The sequence below is a fragment of the Amblyomma americanum genome, chromosome 3 (genome assembly GCF_052857255.1).
Source record: "Amblyomma americanum isolate KBUSLIRL-KWMA chromosome 3, ASM5285725v1, whole genome shotgun sequence".
Taxonomy (NCBI): domain Eukaryota; kingdom Metazoa; phylum Arthropoda; class Arachnida; order Ixodida; family Ixodidae; genus Amblyomma; species Amblyomma americanum.
The window spans coordinates 63,240,153-63,266,037 of record NC_135499.1 but is presented as its reverse complement, the minus strand read 5'-3'; the positions used below and the strand labels follow the sequence as shown (position 1 = coordinate 63,266,037).

The window sequence follows — 25,885 nt, the reverse complement described above, 5'->3', positions numbered from 1 at the left end:
CTGGGATGTCATCCTGCCTTACGTCATCTTCGCATACAACACCGCAGTGCAGGAGACCACCCAGATGACGCCTTTTAGGCTCGTCCATGGCAGGGAGGCCACGACCACGCTAGACGCCATGCTGCCCAACGTTACAGAAGAGAACGTCGACGTTGCCGCCTACCTTCAACGCGCAGAAGAAGCTCGAAGGCTTGCCCGATTACGGATCAAGGATCAGCAGCGGTCCGACGCAAGGCGCTACAACCTACGAAGACCCAACGCGGAATACAACCCACACCCAGACCAGGTCTGGGTGTGGACGCCCATTCGGCGCTGTGGATTGAGTGAAAAGCTTTTGCGCCGCTATTTCGGCCCGTACAAGGTTCTTCGTCGGCTGGGTGAACTGGATTATGAAGTCATCCCTGACGCAATGACTGCATCCCAGCGACGCCGCGTACGACCAAAAGTTTTCCATTTAGTCCGTCTGAAGCCGTATTATGCGCGCTAAAGGCCGCTGCATTTCCATGCTTTATTTTCGCAAGATGCGTATTTTTTCCCTGACTAGTCGCATTATTTGTTTTAATGCATCGGGTCGATGCTTTTTTGAGAGGGGAGTAATGCTGCGAATATTTGCAGTGTTTGTTCGTTTTTCAAATCTGCCGCCACACCACTTCATTGCTTTGTTTGCGACGCAAGACGCGACTAGATTTATCTAGATTCATCGCAGCCAGGCAGAGCTGATTCTACGTTGTTCCGGAATATTCTAGTAACTTTGCGCTCTTTATCTCGAAAGTTCACTATCAGCTTTAAATTGAGCACGGCCGATAGCGGCGGGCATTCTCTTCGACGACCGCCGAGCACGCTTGTCGCTTCGCCACCGCCGAGTGATTCAGTCCATTTTGGGTGCAAGTCAGCCCAATAAACAGTTTTCTTTTAGAAGACCCTTTCGTCCGTCTTCATCGCTGCTTCGACTGCCGTCACCACTACCAATATTATGTAATAGCGGCCGGAAAACCAACGCGTTTCGCGTGAATAGCAAGGCGGCCTAGGCAAGCAAGTGCAAGGGATATCTTGTGATGCGCGTTTCAAAAGCAAGTGGGAGCGGATGATAGCGCATTTCAAACACGCACCAGGCTAACAGTGCGAGAATGGGGCTTACTTGTTTGCTGTCCGTTTTTGTTTTGTCCGTACAAGGTTAGCGCGTTACCACCACGGACCATGCGTTGCAGGTGTGTTGTTTGATTGCGTGTCTTTGCGCGGTGTTACTGCATTTGGCATCCGTACAGATCTAGGGACTTGGACGCAGAAACTAGCGACCATCCGCTATCACTCGCGCTTGTTTTCGTGGCCGTCTCGTTACACTCGTGGAACACGGCGGCATGGCCACGCCCTGGCCACTGTCACAGCGTCACTAATGCAGGCAGCGAGTCCCTGGCGGCACAAAACGGACTCGCAAGGTGCGGGCTGGACAAGGAAGCGATGAGCAGGCATCCCTCTGTTTTTGGCGCGCATGCGCACGGGACGCATAACTCAAACCCAGAGCCTAACGTTAGATGGCACTGACTTGCTCCGCAGAGCACCGTCGACGTGCTCTAGACAGATCTGCTCACCGCTGTACACTAGACGTAGCCATCAGCAGCAGCGTGAAGGGCAAAGTAGGCGGGATGAAGGTGACATTCAAGGTCGACACGTCACCTAGGCGAATCTTATACCTATGTCGCTCTTTCGAAAGTTAAACGCAGGCGCACTGAAGCCCAGCGGTGCCGTTCTGCTGTCTTACTGATCTCGTATCATCAAACACTGTGGCACATGTTCAGTGCTGATGCAAGTAGGCCAGCGGAACAATTTTCACTGAATTTTAAGAGCGGTATCTCTTACTAATGTTTGTCAAGAACGCGTCTGTCTGTAAGGAAGGTCGAATTTACCAAAAGAGTTACCACGCGACCATGCTTCATCCCATAGAAACAGTGGGTGCGTAGAGTCTGAATTCATATCTACCCTTTCGATTCGTTATATTTAATCCACTACAGCGGCCATCGAAGTGCCCCCCTTCCCACCCCCGGGGACCACTATTTGCATAAAATTTGGGGGCCACCTGTTTGACGCAGAATGTCCGAAGTGGTGCAAAATGACTTCGCATGTTCATGAGGATAAAATTAATAATTGAGATGAAGCCCAAAATATGTGTGCCTTTCCTCCCTCAAACCGTGCCTTCTGAGGACCTTCAGGAGGCCATTACGGCCGAACCGTTTGTCGCAGGAGGTTCCGGATAGTGGGAAACAATTCGTCGTGTTGTGGTGCACGCGTTTATAAAATTTATCTACTGACAAGACGAGGAAATATACCGTATACATCGAAGTTGGCTGTAAATCGCTACCGTAATAGAAAATCAATCAGGTAGATAGGGCTGCTTGTGTTTTAAAGGAATGTTTCCGTAAAGGAAACGTCCGCGGATGTTTGGATTTGGTCGTCTCCGTGTTTGCCGAGCACACCGATGTAAACACTTGAAGCTCCCGTAGCTAAAGGTCTTAAGGCGAACACTGAGGCAGTGTTGGCAGAGAATTTTTTCGTGGTCAAGAAAAACCACCAGAGCATCTTGGGGCTGCAAGCCAGCGAGCAACTTCGCCCTACTCCGGTGCACAGTGGATATCATCAGGGGGCCACTTAATAAGGTGTGGCTAAGGAAATGCTCGCCTCTTTCAGGAGTCTGGGCGCTTGCAACACGGGTAAAGGCTGTGCCTTCGCAGAGATGACGTGCCAATCTGTCAAGCTGGTCGAGGACGCCCATTGCCTTGCAGGAGCCTTTGCGCGTCGAACTGTAATCAATGGGGCGGGAAGGAATCATCTGGAAAGTCAGCGACCCGACCGACTACATAAGCCCTAAGTCACTTCTCGTAGCAAAGACGGCAAAATAAAGATTTGACTGGATCCCGTAAAAATTAACAACCTGAAGAGAGCGCTACCAAATGCGCTGCTAAGGTGTGGAGTTAGCCGGCGGGAAGTTCATTCGTCTAAAAGCACATGGCGCTTCCATCAGATCTCGCTTGATGGGCATTCCTCGAAAAATTGCACGCTCGCAACGCCATTCGGCTGGTACTGCAACTCCGGATTACTTACGGGATAGCATACGCCAACGAGGTATTTGAAAACGCACTCATTGATGTGTCCTACTATAAGCCAGGGGTACGCGTGTGCGTGCGTGGCGTTCTCTCTCGTTCGACGCATGACCACAGAAATGCACAATAAACGTCGGTGGTGGCCACTAACAGCGGCTGAGGCTGGAGGTCTGACATTCAGTCTAGCAAAATTAGAATATGGCGTCGACAAAGTAGCATTTTTCGGAGACAGCGACATTCCCAACGACGCGGGGGACTCAGTTCTTCCTAGCATAGCGACCACCCCGTTTCCCCAGCTGCCACGGCGGCCCATGAGCGCGACAAAACCACCTGACCGCCTTCGTTACAACGAGAACTTCGAATAGATCAGCCAGCAGGGCTAAATTGTATCTCAGTCTGCGCGTGCAAGGCATCTCTGTCCCCTCGCTCTGACTCAACTGTTGCTCCTTCGGTCTAAAATTCTTTTCCCCTGTTGCCCTTTAAATTCGCTCCTGCATTACTTCCTTGACATTGACGTGCATCACTTCCATCAACACGAGTCGCAAGAGCTTTGGCTTTCTATCTGGCCATTTTGCTCCATAAAACTACAAATAATAGATCGGCTTTCCTCTACATGCCTTGGCCAGTCTTATGACGTCAGCTTTCGGATCGCGGGTGCCGCATTTTGTCAAGATTTATTTAGTTTTCCAATCATTTGCCTCTCTCATTGATGGCTTCTTCGGGGGACGTAGGCCGTGGTGAAAACCATCACTCTTATTTGAATCAGCACCAGCCTGTTTCAGTTTTATTAGGCGTGGTTTGATAATCAAAGCGAGTTCTGTCAGCTGACACAGCACACAGCACACGAGGCAGGACAGACGGATCTAATGCAGAACTGCAGGTTAATTTCAATTCTGCCGTAATCTAAAATAATCAGAGGTTCCTTGCAGAAACAAGTTATCATTCTGTTTCCTAGTCATTATGATTTGGAGATGTTTTGTATACTGCGTTATAAAATAACCTGGTCAGCGTAGCTTTGTTTCTTGACCCTAGTAAACCAGTTGACACCGTTAGCCATGATATTCTATTAAATAAAATATATTGTTTAGGAATTCGTGTTTCAGTTTGTGATCTGCTAAGAAACTCTCTTTCTGGTTATATCACAATAGTGGCTTTACACTAGGAATACTCTAGTACCAGATTGTCTGTATACACTTGTGTTCATCGCAGTTCAGTTTTGTCGGCGTTGCTTTTCAGCACTTTCGTTAATTACCTTGCTTCTCCTTTATTTATTTTAATGGTGGTCCAGTACGGGGACGACGTTGTACTGCTTTATAATAAATTACGTTGTATTACAGCAATCTTCATGCTGCAAATGATGTATAAAAAGCAATGAAGTGCGTTACAATGAATTCACTCAAAATATATCCTTCAAAAATTTAACTGATTTGCTTGCGAAATCCTCCGAAGAGAACAGTGATTGAATCCGCAATTTTTCTCCAGAACAATCATTCTTCACATTGTTTTTTAACCCCCCCCCCCCTTTTGAGTGTTGTTTGAATCGAGTATGTTTTGGAAAACGCAATTCGTTCAAGTTTGTAATCGGCGTTGAAGTGTTGCTTGGTCGCTTTGTCTTTGTAAAGGCACAGTTCCCTTTCCTCGGAAGAAAATCGTTTTCCATGCACTTGCTAGTGGTATACTGCATTATGGGGTTACAATATTTGCTATTTGTCCACGTCTTATGCGTAACCATGTTATTTCGGTCTTGGAAAGTATCCTTAAGAGTGCATCCTGCAATTTTCCAACGGTGTGTTCGAACCCACACACCGACACTACAACGTTTCTGGTTCTCCCATTTCAAAACTGAATATGTTCCTCAACGCACGCTTCATTCCGTTTCTTGTTCCGTCGATAAAACACCAGATACGGCGAGGCAAGGCGGTGCTGTATTTGCCTAATGGTTTTCAATAACTAGCCGGATGAAATTTTTTCTGCTCCTTCTATTACTGTGCTGAAGAATCTGCTTCATTTGATTTGAATATTTCATTGAGTGATTTCACTGACGTGTGCCACGGTTGTCACTTCACCTGCCTGGAACAGGTGACCTTTTTGTTGCAATTTGTTTTAGTTTACTGTATTCTGAAAACAAGAAAAAATTTGTGTTGTCGCGCCAACTTGCCGGGCCAAGTAGTCCCACTTGCCGCAGATAGCTAGAAGGGTCTGATGAATATTGTAAATAACTATAGCAGCAATGAAGGTAATAATATTTTTATTATTCAAGTGGTAGATTTGAAGTGGTAGCTACCGAAGATTAGGGCGTTTGCGGATGCAAGTTGACGCTAAAAGCTGATGTTCCTCATGGGTCAGTTTTGCTGGTAGTGCTCTTTGTAATTTCAGTGAATGACTTCAATCTGAGTTGAGCCAGAGTGATAGACAGTGCTAATTTTTTCTGGACTAGTTACTGCACTCTACACTTCTTCAAGCATGCTTACTTCTCAGCTTCGCACTTTTTTGTCAACCGATCTTCCTTTCATTCGACATTTCCACTTTCTCTATACATATAGCTTCTTCTTCTTTGGGACCTAATTTCAGTTTTATTGTCATTTGAAGTACCCAAAGGTTTAAAACTCATTAGCACTATTTGTGCTGTTACAAGTATACACCTACAACCCTAACGTAGAGCGCCTAACCTGGCCGCATTATGACGACATTGCAAACGGAGATTTCTTGTTTTACCACAAGCGATGGGATGGCCCAATGGGGATGTAATTTAGATTCTCATCTTCCTCACCACAGTTCGAGATGCGCCATAAGGAGGCAGTTTTATAACATCTAGCTTTGTTTCTTCAGCTATTGGCACGGCACTGACGCGCTCATTTGGCACTTTTGTTGGTAAGCATCGCATTTTGTTGGTAAGCAAGGACCGAGTGATGAAGAGCTACTTAGTACGGCCTGATTTCAAACTTAAAAACTGCTCCAGGAAACGACTCACAGAAGCGCTCCTATGTTTCTGCGTTCGTCCTGTCGATGCCTGTTGGTCTGGCTCAGAGATGGTCATCCTCACGGGGGCGAGCCCTCATGAGGGCGTCTTCACCCTCACCTTATGAGGAATTCATTCGGGGAGGTGACGGTGAGGAAGGATTTGCGCATGAAAATCCGTGAGGATGGGCCTGAGGGAGTAAAGACACGATGAGGTGAGGGCGAGGGAGGGAAGAAATGGTGAAGTGAGGGCGAGGGAGGGCAAGATGCACTGTCGGAGGGTGAGTTTGATGACCGGAACCGTACTGCAAGCTAACGATTTTTCCTGTGCAGTCCGTTGTGAATTCCCGTTTTAAAGCGCCAGTTGTTAGGGTGAAGGTTCCCGGGGAAGGCGTAGTTTCTGCACTCTGGAGGTACACGAGGCGAACCCGAAAGGTGGGGAGCCGACGCCTTCTCCGTCACCATGATATACTACACCTCTTAAGGTTCAAGGTTCGTTTATTACATGTTTATGGTACAAGGTTAGAAAAATACTGCAATACAGGAGGAGGCCCAGAGTCAGAGACTGTGGACGGGGCCTTCTGTAAGAACAATTGTAAATAAGAATTACAGGCCGCAGATGCAAAAAAAGTAAAGTTTGTGGCATCATAAATGAGCAGTGAGTGAAATAGGAGAAATAATGCAAACCCTTATTTGAATGAAAAGTGATTACACACCTAATAGCATACATACAGCATACTAAACACAAATCATTGAATGTTATGAATGACAAAACTAGTACCATATACCAAGTAAAATACTATTAGGGGGACTGTAAAAACTGACGGAGAGCAGATTAGAAGGCACAGATATTAGATGATTGCTTAATGCTAACTGGTAATGAGTTCGATAATGTAGTGGCAGTGAAACGAACTGTTTGTTTTCCATAATTAGTGTTAGGTTTAGGGAGTAAAAAGTTACTGTTATTAGAAAAAAGCGTGTCGTTGCGACGCGGATTTGGTCACTGCTAGTTAACGAAAAAGGAAGTAGATTTCTAACAGATTTGTACATAAGGGTACATAATTTGTAGTCGATTATTTTGGGCACCGATAAAATATTTTATGACAGGAGTAGACGAGGGGCATTTGCAGAGTAGTGACTATAAATGATAATTTGAATTGCTTGATTTTGAATAGTTTGCAGAGAAGATAAATGCGAATGATACGTGTTTCCCCAAGAAGATGAAATGCAATACTGAATATGGGAGTGGATGAACGAGTAATAGACGGAAATGAGAATGGGAACATGGGAATATGGGCGAACTTTAATTAATACTCTAATACCATACGCCATTTTTCGGGAAATGGATGAGATGAGGGGTCTGAAATTTAAGATGTTTGTCCAGTACTATGCCTAGAAAGGATACGTGATCAGCTGAAAGGATTGAGTTCGAGCTTACGATAACAGACGGGTTTTCGCAAAGATTTTACTACAAAGCTCGATTTGGATGCATTAATGAACAGCAAATTATTTCTGCACCGATAGAATGCATTCTGTGCATTAATGTTAAGTTTATCGACCACTTTATTTATATGTGAATCTGAGGTTAAGATTGTTGTGTCGTCAGCATAAAGAAAACAGTTGGAATTATAAAGACACATAGTGAGGTCATTGATATATAATAAAAATAGAAGATGGCCTAGAAGGGAACCTTGCGGAACTCCAACGTTAGTAGTCTTGAACTTTGAGTACGTTTCTGAGATGTACACCGCTTGTTTTCTATTGAATAAATAGCTTCTGATTAGCGAAAGTGCAGGCCCAGTTATGCCGACAGCGTCAAGCTTATTGAATATAATAACATGGTTGAGAGAAATGAAAAGCTTTGGAAAGGCCACTAAATAATGCACCAGTAAAGTTACCTGCGTCGATGTAAGATTTGATTCTTTCTATGCCGAAAAAACGCTATTCCAGCTGGAAAGCCTAATTTTGAAAATAGTGTAAGGTTTTATGTGAAAAACGCTGTATAGTGTGCTAACAAGGATGTACTAGATGGGCCGTGTGGGTGGCCACTGGTCCAACGAGAACCGCGGTACCACAGTCAGTATTTTAATTATCAGCCCCAAGTCTGTCAGATCATCAGAGGGTCGAGTTAAGCATGTAGAAGTTATACCTAGTAACGCTGTTGAATTCCTAAGTTATAAGTCTTGCTTCCGGGAACAAAGTCCGATTTCACCTCAGTGAGGTTGCAAAGAATTGGCTGTGGCGCCAAAAATACTAGGCAATTTCTTTGCAAGATTAAAGCCTGTTGTCGGGTTGGTGTGGAATTTTATTCATTTATATTGTGAGGAGTAAGTACATCGCAGTCATACCTTTCTTTTTTTGTTGTAATTCAGGTATGGGAACGCGATGCTGCAATGTGGTAATTAAGGCCAACCATTGTAGTCTTACCACGGAAATAAAGCAGCAGCTTAACCATCTTGGCCTTAATCATCGCTCGCTCCGCCTTGCATTGTGCGATGTGCTAAAAAAGAAATTTTACTGCTCCCCAAATAACAGGAACACCTCTTGGTTTATTTCTCTCACTGGTAAGACCTGTGGCCATGCAATCGCGCGCCTTATTTTATGACCCATATTTCTCCCAAGCATTGTATGTAATTAACACTGTGTTTGTATAATGCGTAGACGTGGAAGCAAATAGATCACGAGCGCCTTAGCTTGGGGTTAACCAAGAATTATCGTGCTCCAGCACCAATAACCCTGGTTTTGCCTGGTTTATCTTGACTTTCTATTATTTGCTTGGCCTGAACAGGCTTACTTTGTTTGGTATATCACATGATGTAAGTTTGCGTGATATTGCATCAATTCAGACTTGTACGGTGGTTGGAATAATTAATCTCTACATTCACAGATCTCTGAAAATCCTGATTTCGCTCCTGGTGTAGAGGTTCAGCGGTTAAGCTACGCGCCAGTGCCCTGAGATGGCAACTGTTGCCATCGGAGGGGTTAGTGAGACCCATATTGTTCCTGGGAAATCTCTCGCCAGTAATCATTAATTCAACGGCCACGGTAGGCAGTTTACTCACAAACCGGTGGGCGGCTTGTAGGGACGTCAAAACGTCACGTGACCAAGGTGGCCCACGTGCTAGAAGCAGGCTTCGGACAGACAGACAACCGATTTTTGGCGGAGTGGAAGCGCTAGGGCACTAAAATGGCAACCACAAGAATCGTTCACTACAGACTCGTGGAGTTAATGATTACCATTATTAAGTTCAAATACTATTTTATAGCAACCAGATTTATTTTAAAACGGCCTGAATAATGTTTTATTTTAAGCTACAGCATAAGAACCTAACTGCAGCAGATAGCAGCGTCGCACGGGGGAAGACACTAAATTAATAAAAAAAAATCTTCATAGCTGGGGAGGTAGGATCCGAACCCAGCGGCGGCGCTAAAAAATCAGTTCCGCTGGCCGCTGCTTCTGACGACTACGCCATCGCCATAGCTTTTCTTTTTTACGCATGATATTTACTGCATTAAAGTATATTCCATTTACATTAACTAAATCCGTTACAAAAGCGTTTGGGAAACGCCACGAAACACATCGGAAAAAGACAGCAACAGAGCACTAGACGCGAGGTAAGGCTGAGCACATCACCAACAGGGAGCGCCACTAAGATATAAATTCGGTCGGTTCATACATTTCCTTCAGATGAACAATCAGTTGGGAGAAATATTAAAATCCTGCTCGTATGAAGCCTCTCACGCTGCAGTTTGAAAGCGTGGTCTTCATTATCTTCCATCCGCGCGCGTGGATGGAAACATCATCAGACTTTCATGCAGCAAACCACAGGAAATGACGGTAGATTAGAAGCAGTGAAATTCAGGAGACGCAGTGCTATCGCAATGGCATCAGGTAATGATATTTAAGCGACATACAAATTTTCCTTTTTCTGAGTCTATTGTGGGTTTAGAACTTATTGTAACTGTCGTGGTGAACGCTACTGCATTGTTTTGAAAATGTTCTTAGAGTACATTAGTTTTTGTACACAGACACAACAGCGCGCTTACTCATTTTAGCAGTGCATGTAGATAACAATGAAATTTTGGAAGTGCAGGGTACATGTGTGCATGCAGTGCCTACTAGAGATAAAGGCAGAGTCGAATTTTTGGAGCTCAACTCGTAGCTGTCCCATTTTTTGTCTCATGTATTAGCTTAAACAACGCACACACACACGTACACGCACACAGAACAATATAAGCATCTAGTTTCTCGTCCAATTCTGCCTTGACTGCTTGTCTTATATGTCTACTACTCCGTGACATCGGCAAAAGTTTCTGACTACAAAAAACAACTAGTTTTAAAACGACTGTTAGGGAAGGTGAGCGTTAGGGCGAGCGTAGGGGAGAGAAGACATGGTGAGCTGAGGCCGAAGGAAAGAGGACATGATGAGGTGAGGGCGAGGGAAGGAAGATATGATGAGGTGAGGAAGGACGAGATGCATTGTGTGAGGGTGATGGTGGAGGCCTGAATCGTACTCAATGCTAACGTTTTTTGTTTGTGCAGAGTGTTATGAATTCCCATCTTGAAGTGCTAGTTCTTAAGGTGAAGGTTCCCGGGGAAGACATTGTTTCTGAAGGAGAACGAGGTGAATGAGATAGGCGGGGAGCCGCACGCCTTCTCTGTCGTCGTGATGTACTAAACCGCTGACAATGCTGAGCCGAAAAAAGCGCTATTCTAACTAAAAAGCCTATTTTTAAATATTAAGTAAAGTCCTAGGTGAAACACCCTGTATAGCGCGCTGACGAGGGGGCACTAGCCGGGTTGTGCGGGTGGCCGCCGGTCTAACGGAAACCGCAGCACCACAGTCAACATTTTCATTAACAGCCGGTGGTCTGTCACAGGTTCAGAGTGTACCGTGAAACATGTAGAAATTATACCCAGTAACGCTGTTGAATTCTTAACTTCTAAACTTTGTTCCCGGAAGGAAGTCCGATTTCAGCTCAGTGAGGTTTCAAAGAACAGGCTGCGGCGCAAAAGATGCTTCTACGAAATTACACTGTCAAATTAAAGCCTGTTGGCGGCGTTGGTGTGGAGTTTTTTTTTAATTCATACTGTAAGTAGTACAATATAGTCGTATATTCTTTATATTTTCTCTTCCTGCTGGAATTGCAATATAGGAAAGAGGTGCCGCAGTGTGGTGCACGCTACCAACCACTGTAGTCTTTTCATTGAAATAAGGCAGAAGCTTACACCACATTTATATGAATCATCGCTCGCTCTGCCTTGCAGTACGATGTGATAAAAAAAAAATAAAGTCGTAGTGCTCTCCAAATAGCAGGAATATCACTGGGTTTATTTCTGTCCCTGATGAGACCGTAGGCCACGTAATAACTAGCATTGTTCTATGAACCAAATTTCTTGCAGGCATGGTAGGGAACTGACACTGTGTTTGGGTAATGCGTAGAGGTGGAAGCAAAAAGATCACGGATGGTTTAGCTTGGGGTTAACTGCAAATTATCGTGCTCTAGCACCATTAGCATTGCTTTGCATGGTTTATTTTGACTTTCTATTAATTTGCTTGGCTTCAACTGACTTACTTTGGTTGGTATATTATATGATGTAAGCTTTCGTGATATTACATTTCAGACTCGTACTGTGTAGGAATAATTAATGTGTACATTCACAGATCTCTGAAAGTCCTGTTTTCGCTCCTGGCGTAGAGGTGCAGTGGTTAAGCCACGCGCCAGTGCCCTGAGATGGCAACTGCTGCCATCGGTGGGGCTTGTGAGACCCATATAGTTCCTGAGAAATCTCTCGCCACTAATCATTAATTGAACTGCCAGGGTGGGCAGTTTGCTCACAATCGCGTGGGCAGCTTGCAATGACGCCACAACGTCACGCGACCAAGGTGGCCCACGTGCTAGAAGCAAGCTTCGGACAGACAGACAACCGCTTTTCGGTTGAGTGGAAGCGCTAGGGCACTAAAATGGCAACCACACGAATCGATCACTCCAGATTCAGGGAGTTAGTGATTACCATTATTCAGCCAAAATGCTACATTTTGGCAACCACTTTTATTTTGAAATGACCCGAATAATGTTTTATTTTAAGCGACAGCATAAGAACCTAACTGCAGCAGATAGCCGGTATCGCACTGCGGGAAGACACACAATAAATAAAAATCTTCATAGGTGGGGAAGCAGGATCCGAACCCAGCGGGGGCGCTAAAAAATCAGCTCCGCTGGCAGCTGCTTCAGACCACTACGCCATCGCCTAAACTTTTCTGTTCTAAGTATGGTATTTATTACATTGAAAATATGTTGTATTTACAGTAACTAAATTATTTAAAAAGCATTTAGGAAATGCGAGAAACACATCGCAAAAAGACAGAACAACAGAGCCATGGACGCGAGGTAAGGCTGAGCGTACCACCAAGAGGGACTGCCACTCCGGTTTAAAGTATGTCGGTTCATAGACTTCCTTCGAATGAACAGTCAGTTGGGAGAAATCTTAACATCCTGCCTTTATTACTGCCTGTATTAGATTACTACTAAAACTCTCGCGTCTAAAGCTTAATTATTTAGTGATGAATTGGCTTCAAAATTTTTTTACTAACAGAGAGCAATTCGTCTACGCTAACAAATCGTCATCCCCTTGTTATTTGGTTACTTCAGGTGTTAACCAAGGCACAGCGCTAGGACCCTTCCTTTTTTCAGTTTTTATGTTTCATCCTGATTTACAGAAGCCGGAGATGAAGTGAATGTTTTCTTGCAATATTACATTCTTTAAGAACTTTTCGGGAATTGGTTTGCTGAAATCAAGTAGTTTTTCAGTGCGATTTAGTGGAGACGGTATTCGGAACTGTACGTGTTGCCTACCGTAGTTTGTCCTGACTATATGCATTTTTCTGCTAGGTGTGCGGAAGCAGTACTCTGCAGCGGGGTTATCTGCGCTGTAAAGTTTCTGGTTCTGAACATGTTGCAAGAGCATAAAACAGTATAATTGGTTAGCCTTTATCAGGGAATACTTTCTGAATAATTGATCTGTCGGTAAATATTGTGGTTGCGCGTGGTAGTTTTCAAATATGCGCAGGACTCGTTTCTGTAGAGTAATCAGCTTATGAAAATTGCCCGGCGAGCAATAAGACATTATGGAGTAGAAAAGCGCAAGATATAGCGAGGTTCTAAGCTACTGTGGCACAAATTGGCTAGTTTTTAAAGACAACCTACTGCTGTACACAACTCGGCCGCCAGTTTCGACGCGTGAATATTCCATGACAAGGTGTCCTGAAACCACACACCCAAAAAGTTTTGTACACCTTAACCCGCTCAAGACTGACACCATGAAAAATAATTTTAATATTAGTAGTGATTGGTTTATATATGGGGGAGAATATAATATATTTTGTCTTGCTTGTATTCAGCTGCAAGTTATTCTTGTTAAGTCAGCCCGAAAGGAGTTTGAAGCATCAATTAACATCATATTGAAGTTGAATAAGTGAATCACTCACGAAAAAATGTTAGTATCGTCTGCGCACATAATAATTTTCGGGGAGTTTGGTATGTTGCAAAGATTATTTACATAGATTAAAAACAACAGTGGTCTGAGAATGGACCCGCTGGGGAACGCCATTCTTTACATTGGCATATGAAGAAGATTTTTGATTAACGCTGACGTATTGATACCGGTTGGATAAGTAGCTGTGCATTAAATCTAGAGCGATTGCGCGCCCCAGACGTATTTAGTTTAGATAAGATAATGATGTGAGACACAGAATTGAATGCTTTCTTCAAGTCAAGAAATAAGCTAAGTGTATAAAGTCTACGCTAGAAATTATTGACTGTCATGTTTGATGTCTAGTAATGCTAGTTACGACGATCGTTTCTTTCGAAACACGTATTGCATGTCATTTATCACATTATATTTAATGAAAAAGTTTTACAGCCTATTGTTCAAAGCACTTTCAAACCCTTTGGAAATCTCGGGCGATACAGATATAGGTCTGTAGTTATTGACTGCTTATTCATTTCCACCTTTAAAAATCGAACAAACGCGTGCTATGTTTAAATATTCAGGAAAAACTCAAACTTGAAACATTATGTTGATAATATGGGATAAAATTGGAGATATTATATCTGAGACATATTTTATAAGTCCAGGTTTTATTTCTTTGAAACAAGCAGCAACATCGTTTTTTATCTTGCTTATCAATCGTTCAACTTCAACTGGAGTAGCTGGGATTAAGCTTATAGAATTTACAACACCAGGCTCCAGTAGCACAAGTTCCTCCGCGTGATCTTCATTCCTGCTGATGTTCTCACAGTTATTCAGAAAATAATCGTTCAGTGCAGATGCGGCTTCCTTCCCGTTTACCAAACCTGACGGCGTTATAACGCTTATAATTGGACTTGTATTTCCACGACTAAAGTTTTAACCTCAGCCCAAATCTTTCCGGGATCGTTTCTTACTCTTGCGAACAGTTTTCCATAATAGGTTAGTCTTGCTTTCCTAACCTCGCTGTTAACTTCATTTCTGTATTCCTTGAAAGCAGCGAACATACTAGAGTCCCGAGATTTTACAAAAGCGTGATACATATTGTTTTTTTTGTTATCTTTTTTAGCAGGGAAGAAGTAATCCATGCTTTACAAATTTTTTTGTTCCCAGATCTATTTTCTGTCGCGGAAATGCTTCATCATAACATAGGATAAATTTATCAAAAAAACAAGTTGTACGCGCTGTTTGGGTTGCATTCGTGAAGTGCAGGACTCCAGGCCCTGGCCTCAACAAGGGAACGAAACTTCTGTAGCGCTCGGTCTCTGATAGCGTGGTAACAACGTTTCGCTTGCGGTTTACGGTTTCTGTGTGTGTGTAGGATCAAGCAGAAAGCCGGAAGACGATCGCTTATCTCTAGCGATAGCAGTCCAGCGATACTGTCAGGCATATTCGTGACACAAATATCAAGCAGTGTTGCAGTTTGCGCTGTTAACCTTTTAGGTTTCGTTATCACATTTCCACATGCAAGTGAAGCCACGAGCTCATTAAGTTTTTTGTATGGAACGTCATCAGATAACATGTTGATGTTGACGTTACCCATTACCACAAACGGTAAACCTGAACCTGAACTGCTTAGGTAAGAGAGCATGTCGTCCAGGAAGTCAAAGAAATCCAGTTTGTTACCTGTTGGAGGCCTATAAATAGCAATGACAAAAACTGCATCTAGACAAACCATTATACTTTTGAAATGGCTATTTATTATGGAGAATTCCTGAATTACTTCATACTTTGCTGGCTGCTTAACGTAGACAGCCACACCGCCTCCTCGGCCACAAGACTGCACTAACCCGTTGCACACATAATTCTCAAAATAAGGATGATTATCTTCTTTTGAGAGCCATGTTTCCATGAATAGCAGAATGTGAAGCCTAATTTACAATGATTCGAATAAGTATTTTATATCATCTCGCTTGTTTCGTATACTACGCGCGTTCGTGTGAAATATGGCGAACTGCTTGTGGGCCTACTTAGCTAATTTGTTAAAACTGCAGGTGTCATGGCAGTTGCATCCCTTGTGAGCAAATATTTTCGCGTTTAGGGTATCTGGGTTTTAGCCTTTGTTTCAGCAATTCCATCTCCTGCGACAGTCATTTTGTTGAGATCATCTTTGTAAGTGATATTGAGGACCGTTGACTGCTCTTCTTGTTTTGCGAAGATCTTGCCACCATTTGTCCAAAGAAACTTCCATTGGTTTCCTTTATTTTTTGCTATGGCCGCACCAAGTAGTTGTTTGCCGTGTCTAGTAAGGCGCTCGTTAACATAGCCAGTATCCGACACCTCGAAACCAAGTTGCTTAGCGTTCATCCTAACTTTTCTGACCTTGCTTAGCACGGCTTTCCTCTTCGCCCTACGTACAAACCGGACGATTATGTTGGGTTCGTTCTGCCGAGCAGTGGGAACCGTGTGGCAGATGTCGATGTCAGCAACTGTCACCTCTTCTTCAATTATCTCACCAATTTTCTTAACCAAAGTTATCGGCTCACCATCAAAAGGTAGACCTTTGATTTCAATATTGTTCGAGCGCTGGTACTGCTCTAACTTGCATCTTAAGCGACAGCTTTGCGTTTTCACTTTCAGCTCACGATTTTCTTTTATCAGCTCCTAAATGTTATCTTTCAGCTCCGTCACATCATTCAGGCCGTCTTGTATACATCTAAGTTCTGCCCTTAGTTACCGTCGAAGGTCTTCAATTGCTTTGGCAGTTTCACGCCCCTCTCCCGGCATCGTGCATTCAGGCGAATGTTTCACAGATCACAAGATGCAAAAAACCAGAACAATAGCCAGTACCGTTCGGCAGCAGTGCACAGCTCTTAGGAGGAAAGCGCAGTTTCAAATTTTCTTACCTGCAAAAGCAGTTCAGTTAGCACATGTGAAGCGATGGTGCACTGCTGCCGAAATGCGGTCGTCGGTGGCTCCGCAGGCGCTTTTAACAAGGCGGATGACGCTTGCAGCCCTGTGGCGGTTACAGGCGGAGTGTTGCTCCTGGTGATATGGCGTCCAGGCAATGGCGTCCAGGCAATAGCGTCCAAAAAACGACGTGGGCGGCACAGTGGGCTGCAAAAGCAGTTGAGTTAGCACATGTGAAGCGATGGTGCACTGCTGCCGAAATGCCAACGATCTTCCTTCCAACGTTACCTCTAACATCCGACTATTTAGCGATGATTGCTCAATTTACCGCCCGATTTCTACAATCACTGACGCCGACACACTTCAACAAAATCTAACCCGAATTGAAACTTGGTGCAAGCATTGACTAATGTCTCTTAATATTGCTGAAACATGTATGATTTCTGTTCATCGCAGGCAAGCCCGCACTCCCTCTAAATATGTTGTTTTTGTTTCTGAAGTGTGTTGAGCTCTTACCAGTAAGTATTTGGCCATTACTTTAACTCATACCCTAACATGATCTTTACATATAACGAACATGGCTAATGAGGCTAACGGCTTCCTTGGATTCCTACGTCGGAATCTTCGTTTTTTTACCCCTTCCCTCAAAATAGTAGCTTGCCAAACTGTCATCCGATATAAATTAGAATTCGCTTCAGCAGTATGGGACCCCCATCAGTCAAACCTCTCACTAACGCTTGAAAAAATACAAAATCCTGCTATCCGGTTCATTTACTGCGATTATTCATATTATACTAGTGAGCCTCATTGTCTAGTCTAGAAACAAGAAGAAAAATATCTCGATTTTGCCTGTTCCATAAGTTTTGCCATTCATCTTTAGGAGCATCAATCATATCAGCAGCACATCGTCTCTGCAGCCGCATTCGCCGCAGCAAGACCATGTAACCTCCGCTTGCAAGAACTACATCTCATTTCCGATCTTTTCTTGTCTAACATCTAGGGACTGGAACGATCTGCCGCCAGAAGTCATGGATCTTACTAACCCCATCAAATTCAAGAAGAAGCTTGAGGCTATCATTTTGTAGTCTGTCATGCCCATCCCTCATGTAATGCCCCATATCTGGGGTCTTTGAGGTAATAAATAAATAAAAGTACGAACTGCCAAGCTCTCAAGCTGTCTTATAATCCCGTCGTCTCCTTAACGTACTTGCGTTCACGCCTTAAGATCTGCCTGTCTCCCACGCTGTAGCTTGAAAACGTGGTCTCCATAATCTTCCATCCTTGTCAGTGGAAGTGTAATCAGGCGAGGAAGCAGCAAACCGCACGGAATGGAGGGAGATTAGAAGCAGTGAAACGCAGAAGACTCAGTGCTATCGCAATGTGATGGGGTAATTTTTATTAAACGACTTGCAAACTTTCCTTGTTCTGAGTCTATTCTGTGCTTAGCGCTTATTGTAACTGTCGTGGTAAACGCTGCTGCATTGTTTTGTTGTTCCCCTCACAAAATGCATTGTTTTATAAATATTTATAATAAACTGCACAACTCCAACCAAAAAATTTAACTTTAACCCAACGTTTCGAAGCCGACTCGGCTCCTTCATCTGGGGTGACGGAGGGCAGTAGCTAAGCGTCTTTAAGTATGGAGGGGAGGAGAGGGGTCAAAGGAACGACAGCTGTGACGCGAAAGGCGGGGGGTGGGGGAGATGGAGGGGTTTTAGGCTGTTAGTCACGCTGGCACACGGCAGGTAGGTGGTGAATGGCGACTTTCTTTCGTTAAGTTGAAGAGCCAAGTCCCTGGGAATATACTAGGGGCAGGTTGCCTTTTGTGCGGTTGATATTGTTTGGGGTGGTTTGGATATGCCAGGATTCCAGAAGGAGCTATTTGTGGTAATTTGTTTCAGTTCCGAGGATGAGTGTTTCTTCGAAGTTGATTCTATGGTCGGAGTCCTCGGAATGTTCGGCTACTGGATTGCGTTCTCTTGCGAATTTGCGGACGTCGCTTTTATGTTGCTGAATTCTTTATTTGAAATTTTTGGTTTCGCCGATGTAGCTTGCGTCGCAGTCGGCGAATGGAATTTTGTAGAAAATGCCTTGGGCTCTTTCTCTCGGCGGCCGGTCTTTGGGAACGGGTAGGCAAAGCGCAACAGTGTTTTTGGGCTTGTGCGCAACCTGGAGAACCGATTTTTTGAGGATTCGGGCGATGGTCTCGCTGACACCTCCGACATATGGTAAAGTGACGTATTTTGGTGGTGGCGTTGGTCTTTTTGCGTTGGTTTCGTGACGAATGTTTTGATTTTGACGTCCAATGGTTTTTGGACAAAGTCTTTTGGGTAGCCGTTTATGATGAGTTCTTTGAATATCGCGCGTTGTTCTTTTCTTCTGTCAAGTTCTGTGCTGCAGTGTGTCTCAACTCTTCTGAAAAGCATATTCACCCTGGTGCTTTATGGACTGTCGGGTGGTTCGAAGAGAAGTGGAGATACTGGCCTGAGTGGGTTGGTTTGCGGTATACGGAGAATTGAAGGGTATTGTGGTTTCGGGACACGAGGACATCCAAAAACTGCAGGGAGTTTTCTTGTTCCACCTCTAGCGTGATCTGAATGTCAGGTTCTACGGAGTTTAAATGACGAAGGAAATTTTGAGTCTTTAGATCTTTTGTTGACGGCGAAGCAGTCGTCGACATACCTGAGGAAAATCTTTGGTGTCTGGTGAAATGAGTTGAGGGCTCTTTGTTCGATGTGTTCCACGGTTAAATTGGCCATGACGACAGAGACGGATGCTCCCATTGGTGTTCCTTTCACTTGTGAGCACCTGATTGTGAGCACCTTATGCGCCCTCATCGTCGTCGCCTCTCTGGCTGCGACTTCATTCTCTTTCACCTGTAAATTCCCATCGTCATCGATTGGGGCTGTTCACTGAGAGCACATCTGTAGCAACGGGTGAGAATAAATGTCTCCCGTTGAGTCTTTCTTTACACGTGGTGGAGGTGCGCCTTGGATCCCCTGTATCCTCTTTCCCCGCTTCTCCCTAGAGCTGAGTTCCGGTTGCCGTTTGTGTTCCAAGAGGAGAACGCCGACGGCCCGGGCTCCTCCCGCTCGCCCACTGCTGCCATCGCAAATTGGACCGTGAGCAGCTGTCAACGAGACCCTCAGATGTTGGCTGGCCTCCGCGGTGACGACGACGATGACTGGCTTGACCACTACGACCGCGTGCGTTCGTTAAACCAGTGGGACGAGTCCCTTAAACTGTGTGAGGTGCACAAAAAATCTTCGGAGGATTTTTGAACGCGGTGCGTCGACAGTGGAGCGTCGGACAGATGAGCGCTGCGCGCGCCAGCCCAGCGTTGCGCGTGTGCAGGTGTGAAGGGTATGCGCGAGGCGACGGCGACAGGCCGCGTGGCGAGTACGAGGGGCGGATAGCTGACGTGTAAGAAAACCGAGGTGTAAAGGAAGACAGCGCAGCGGAGGTCGTGTTATTCAAGCGTGGAGGTGGCAGCCGTTGGACGTTCGGTCCGTGCTGCCGTGGACCTCCCTTAGATTTCCGACGTAAGTCTGTTGCGTTCATTGTAAGCGTGGAGGTGGCAGCCGATGGACTGAGGGTCTGTGCTGCCTAAAGTCACCATTGGTAGCCTGCTTAAACCTCTGGCGTTTTGGGCCGCCGTAGACGGGATCTGGCTACGATTCTCCTGCTGCTGCCAAGTTCTTCGGGCTGATGACGGGAGACCCCCGCGTCTCTTTGTGTTCCTCTCTGCTCCTAATACCGCCAGGCTCTCTTTCGCCGCTTCCGTCGACGCAAGGCCAGCGACACGTCGCAGTTCGTCGACCCACGTTCCGTCCTGTCTGCAAGGCATCCCCGCTTCACCTGGGACACTCAGTAACTGGTGAACTCTTTCTTTTATTTGTGTAGTGCTGTACACGTGTTGAGTGGGTGCTTTTCTTGTTTTCGTTTCGTATTGGCTCGTTTCCTTTAATTTATAAATACGGCTTCGTTTTCTTTGATCTTTTTGTTCTCTTGTCCGAATCTGCACGCGATAGCGTTCGCCTTCGAAAGTCGGGGACGCGCTACCAATTCGCGACAAACTCCTGAATGTGTCCTTCTATTTTACTGACGTCGCACGCACATGGTTCTTAAATCTTGAGACGGATATTCCAGACTGCACAAGTTTCAAGCAGCAGTTGCGACAGATTTTTGGTTCTCCGGGTGTTCGGTCTGAAGTAGCCAAAAAGAAGCTCGCTGACGGCATCCAGCGCCGTGCCGAGTCGTATACTTCTTATACAGAGGACGTACTTGCTCTCTGCCGGCGTGTCAATGCCACCATGACCGAGGCTGACCGTGTTTGCCACGTCCTGAAGGGTATCGGCGCTCTTGCGTTCAATGCGGTTGCCTTCCAAATCCCTAAGGCCGTTGATGCCATCATCGCGACCTGCCAACGCCTCGATCAGCTGCAATCCATCCGTTTGCAACCTGACCCGGCTGCCTCCCTTTTGCCCGCCGACTCCGACCGGCGTGCCCTAATTCTTGCGCTCATTCGTGAGGAGCTTCTTGCACTCGGTTATTTGTGCCTTACCGCACCGGCGCCTCCTGCTCTATCTTCTGCTGGTGCTGGCCTTCGCAGCGTCATTAAAGAAGAGTTGGCTGCGATCACGTGCTCTAAGGCACCAGACACCCCTGCTCTTCGCCCTACACCCACGTACGCTCAGGTCGCTGCCCTGCCACCTGTCGTTTGTCTGCCTCCACCACCAGCGCCACCACGCGACCATGTCACAGCTTTGGCACCTCCAACCTCAACGCCGCCGTTCTACTCGCCCTGGCATCCCAGCCGCCCGATTTGTTATTATTGCGGATTCCGAGGCCATGTTTCTCGCTTCTGCTGTTGGCGCCTTCAAGATAAATGTCGCGGGTATGAAGCCTTCGAAACGGCCTACACTCCTATGGTCCCTCTGATCAACGCCGTTTCTTCACTGACTCTTCCGGACGTTCTTCTTCACCTTCCCACAGCACTGCTAAGCCTCATGATTATCGACCCACAAGAGCTCAATCCCCTTCGCCATACCGCCGCTCTTCCTCTCCACTCTGGTCGGCTTCTCCGGAGCCTGACCTTCGCTCGGAAAACTAGGTAGTGCAGTCTTTGGAGGGAAAGTTGCATGCTTCGGACAGCGACAAATACCTCCGGAGCACCCGCCTAGTATGGTTTTAGTGTGGGTTGAAGGTTTACAGCTAGAGGCTTTGATTTACACGGGCGCTGCAATTCCTGTTATTCAAGCAGACTTATGTACTCGCTTGCGGAAGGTGAAAACGCCGTACGATGGGCGTCCCTTGCTTTGAGCTAACGACGTAATCATTCGCCCATCCGCTAAGTGCACTGCCCGGGTTTCTATTGACGGTGTCCGTCGCCATGTACAATTTGCTGTGCTTTCTCCTTGCGCTTACCTTATGATTTTTGGTTGGGATTTCTTGTCTTCCGCAAGTGCTTTCTTTCTTGCCGCGACCGCATCGTGCACATGACCGAGAGCGACCCATCATCTGAAGTCCCCAAGCCCTGTCATCGTCTAATTGCCGCTGCAGATTTGGTTTTGACCGCTGGGAGTCAAGATCTTGTCAGGCTGATACCATCGTTCAAAGGGATGTCCTCATCGCGCCTTCTGATCCACAGCTGATCAGGGGCCCTGCCTTGCCGCCTTGCCTGGTTCGGTTTGAAAATGAATCTGGCGTCGTCGCTTCCTTGACCACTTCCCGTGAACCTATTGTGTTACCCTAAGGCACTTCTTTTTCGTACACGTTGGACATGCGCCCGGTTTTCCTCGTCGTGCTTACAGCGCCCTCCTCCCTCCTCCCCTTCAGCGGACGTTTCTCTCTCCTCCTCTCAGCCACCATCAATCCAGATCTCCCGATATCGCAACGGCAAGCGTTCCTGGACCTGCTTCGCAAGCACCAAGGCTCTTTTAATCATACTTCCGCTACCCTGGGCAAGACTTCTGCTGCCGAGCACCGCATGATCGTTACCGAAGGTACCTACGTTGTTCGCCGCCGCCCGTACCGCGTTTCTTTATCTGAACGCAAAGTCATCGAGGGCAATGTGAGTGATACGCTCTGCCGAGACATTATTCGCCCGTGCGCCAGTCCCTGGTCTTCCCCGGTGGTTTTGGTGAAGAAGGATGAGTCGGTTCGATTTTGGGTTGATTAGCATGCACTCAACAAAATTACTCCATGTCGCGGATTGATGGGTCCCTCGACTCTCTCTCGAGAGCTGAATACTTTTCAAGCCTAGATCTTCGTTCTGGTTACTGGCAGATTCTCATGCATGAAACAGAGAAAAAAAGACTGCGTTTGCTACTCCTGACGGCCTTTAAAAATGTAATTTTATGCCAATTGGACTGCGTAACGCTCCTACTACTTTTCAACGCATGATTCATACAGTCCTTCGTGGCCTGAAATGGAAAACCTGCTTATGCTATCTGGACGACATTGTTTTTTTTTTCTCTTCAACTTTTTGTGATCACTTACGCCGTCTCGGTGAAGTGCTCTCTTGCCGTGCTTCTGCTGCCCTTCAACTCAATACGAAAAAGTGCCATTTCGCCAGGAACGAAATCGTGATTCTGGGCCACCTCGTCCGCCGGGACGTCATTCAACCCGACTCTGACAAGCTTGCCGCTGTCCTGAACTTTGCTGTCCCCAGCAAAGTACAGAACTGCGTAGTTTCCTCGGTCTGTCGTCTTATTTTTCAGCGCTTCATACGAAATTTTGCTACCATTGCCGCGCCACTGCATCAGCTCATCACTGCTCACAGTGCTTTCGTTTGGACTCAGCAATGCTGAAGTGCTTTTCAAACCTTGAAGCAAACTCTCACCTCCGTCCCTGTTCTTGGCCACTTCGACGATGCTGCTCCTACTATTCTACACACAGACGCTAGCGGCCATAGCTTTCGTGCTGTACTTCTGCAGCGCGATAGCACTTCTCACGAAAGCGTTATTGCGTTCGCCAGCCGCACTATGACACCTGCGGAACGTAACAAACGCTATCACTGAGCAAGGAATGTCTTTCGCGCCTACCTTTACGGCCGCCACTTCACGCTCGTCACGGATCATCACGCGTTATGCTGGTTGTCTAGCCTCAAACATTTGACTGGCCGCCTTGGGCACTTGCACACCTCTGGGTGGTATAGACTTAAACTACACTGTATAGACTAGACTACTATGTATAGACTACAAGCAAAGTCTGGGTAAAGGCATGCTTAAACTTCCCAATCGCAGCGTAGAATCCTGCAACTTGTTCTGCTATTTCGAACGGAAGGCCTGATAAATCCGCACTAAGCCGCTGCCTTCGGCGGAACCACTTTGTGCCGGTTACAAAAAACCGAAGTACCGAGCATGGCGAGCACACCGAAGCAGCAGTGGCCACAAAGAATCGTGCATTATACAAGCGAGAAATAATTGATGGTCTGAAAATTTAAAGTTCGCCAATTTGCGCGTCCGCACCTCTTCCATTGCCATTACACACGGTCCGCTATCACTTCTAAACCAATAAAAAATTCTTCTCTACTTCTTTTCGCAAGAGTTTTTTTTTTTAGTTTCTTGTCACATGTGAGTTCTTAAACCCTTTGGCGTGCAGAAAAATCGACGTTCCTGCCTGCGACAAATGTGCGCACCTCAAAACCCGCCAACGCTGGTCGTAAATGAAAACTGGCTGCCTTGGATGCTCAGAAGAGCTATCAGACAATCGCTATGGACATGCATGTCACAGTGACTGGCCATACCTTCGGTGTCCGCATCTTTGTTATCATTTATCGCCGTGCGTGCGTGCGCTCGCTGTGAAGCATCCGCTCGCCAGTCATGGAAGCACGAACACCACACTTGGCGTCACTCAGAGCGCACGCTAGGCAGCGCTGTCTGTGAAGCCGGACAAATGTTCCCGTGTTTGCACTCATACGTGGCGTAATTGTACATTGTATTCATCCATCCTGCTCAAAAGTTTCAGCCGGGTGGACGGCTCGATGTATTCCGTCCGGCGGCGGAAGCATCGTGCATACCTCACTTCACAGGACGGAGTGCATTTGCCTTGGAAATGCAAGGCATGAGGGCGCACTCCACTCTTTAGCAACACCGTCATCGTTGGGCTTTGGAGAACAAAGGACCACAGCGAAATCCTAGAGGCACACCTTCTTATGAAGGAGCGAGGCGCATACATAAGTGCCACACATCTGTGACCCTCCTGGACAAAGAATTGCGATTTCTAAACGATTACGAACGTCGTCCAAAAGTGGTTCTCACGATGTGATGGGCGTCTGTATACTGTGTTCCATCATGTTCCGTCATCCTAAAAGTGCATATATATGCAGAAGCATTGCTGAACTTTTTATGTGCTAAGGCCTGCGAAACACATTCGGTCGTAAGCACATCGTCGTTGTATTCATGAAGTTCCATGATGATGCGCTCGTATATTTCTTTCCGCTGGTTTTATAGCGTGTAATCATGTACAGACTGTTCTGCACCCTTCTGGACCACTTTCATGTTGGCGACGCAGCTGTATCTGGATTATAGTCGCCTCCATAGGGATTCTGTTTTTGGAAGCTTACCAGAAAGCAAGAGCTGGAAAACAGATTCTAGAATCGTGTCTTACAACATGAAATATTTTCAGAAATGAAAAGACAGTTCCGTGTCACTCAGCCAAATGAGCGGCGCAGCCCCACAGAAACATAGAACATCTTGAAGCTGTGAAGCGAGATGCCGGCACGCTGTAGCATACTGATGGGTGCGTACCTGGCGCGCAGAAAACAGTGCACTTCCTGCTTTCTTCAGATTTGTGTAAAATTTTTAAAATATATAAATTTCCTTCGTCAAATACGGGACTTTTCTTTTATTTCATCTAGAAGTCTCAGGCGGCTCTGTTCTATAACGTGGCAACAAATACGGTGACTTTTCGTGTTCTGGCTTTGGCGAGCAAAGGCGCCCTTCATTTTTGTTTGAAGAAACATGTTCGGCGCACTTAGAACTTCTGCAATAAGGGTGACAGAAGAATTTATTCAGTAGATAAAGCGCCAACCTGGTCATAGTTCTATATCATTTTCTGGTTCCCACTCTCGTCTCTAGAACAGGGTAATGCAATGTTCTAAAGAAGTCACGTGGCGTCTTGAGCATGTATAAATTCTGTAGCCGCATGTACGCGCTTAACACCAGCTGCCAGGTTTTTTAATCATTCCTGTGCACTTAAGCACCCGGACTCTGCTTTTCTGATCTTCGTTTTTGTCGCATAAGGTTGCCGTGCCGGCATATACAACTTGCTTCGTCCTTCGGCAAAGAGTAACGAGGACAGGGGATGATGACATTGGCACCCGAAGGTGCGCAAGGCAAGGGCAATACTTCAGTGCTTGCCCATTTCGTATGTATTTGGATTCTTTTACTTAAGACGCGCGTGACATGTCCCCGGATATCTCCAATAATAAACTTTGGTGCAGTTC

At 45.9% G+C, this 25,885-nt stretch overlaps 1 protein-coding gene across 1 annotated transcript in view; it reads right to left on the bottom strand.

Annotated features, from left to right (window-relative positions):
* LOC144123781 (uncharacterized) overlaps positions 1-23,516 on the bottom strand; it is a 33,475-nt gene extending 9,959 nt beyond the window's left edge. Inside the window, exons 1-2 of the mRNA XM_077656536.1 lie at positions 23,481-23,516; positions 20,719-20,873 (exon numbers count right to left, since the gene is read on the bottom strand). Coding sequence (XP_077512662.1) covers positions 20,719-20,873; positions 23,481-23,516 — 191 coding nt within the window. The remainder of the gene's footprint in view (positions 1-20,718; positions 20,874-23,480) is intronic.
* Positions 23,517-25,885: the final 2,369 nt, after the last annotated feature.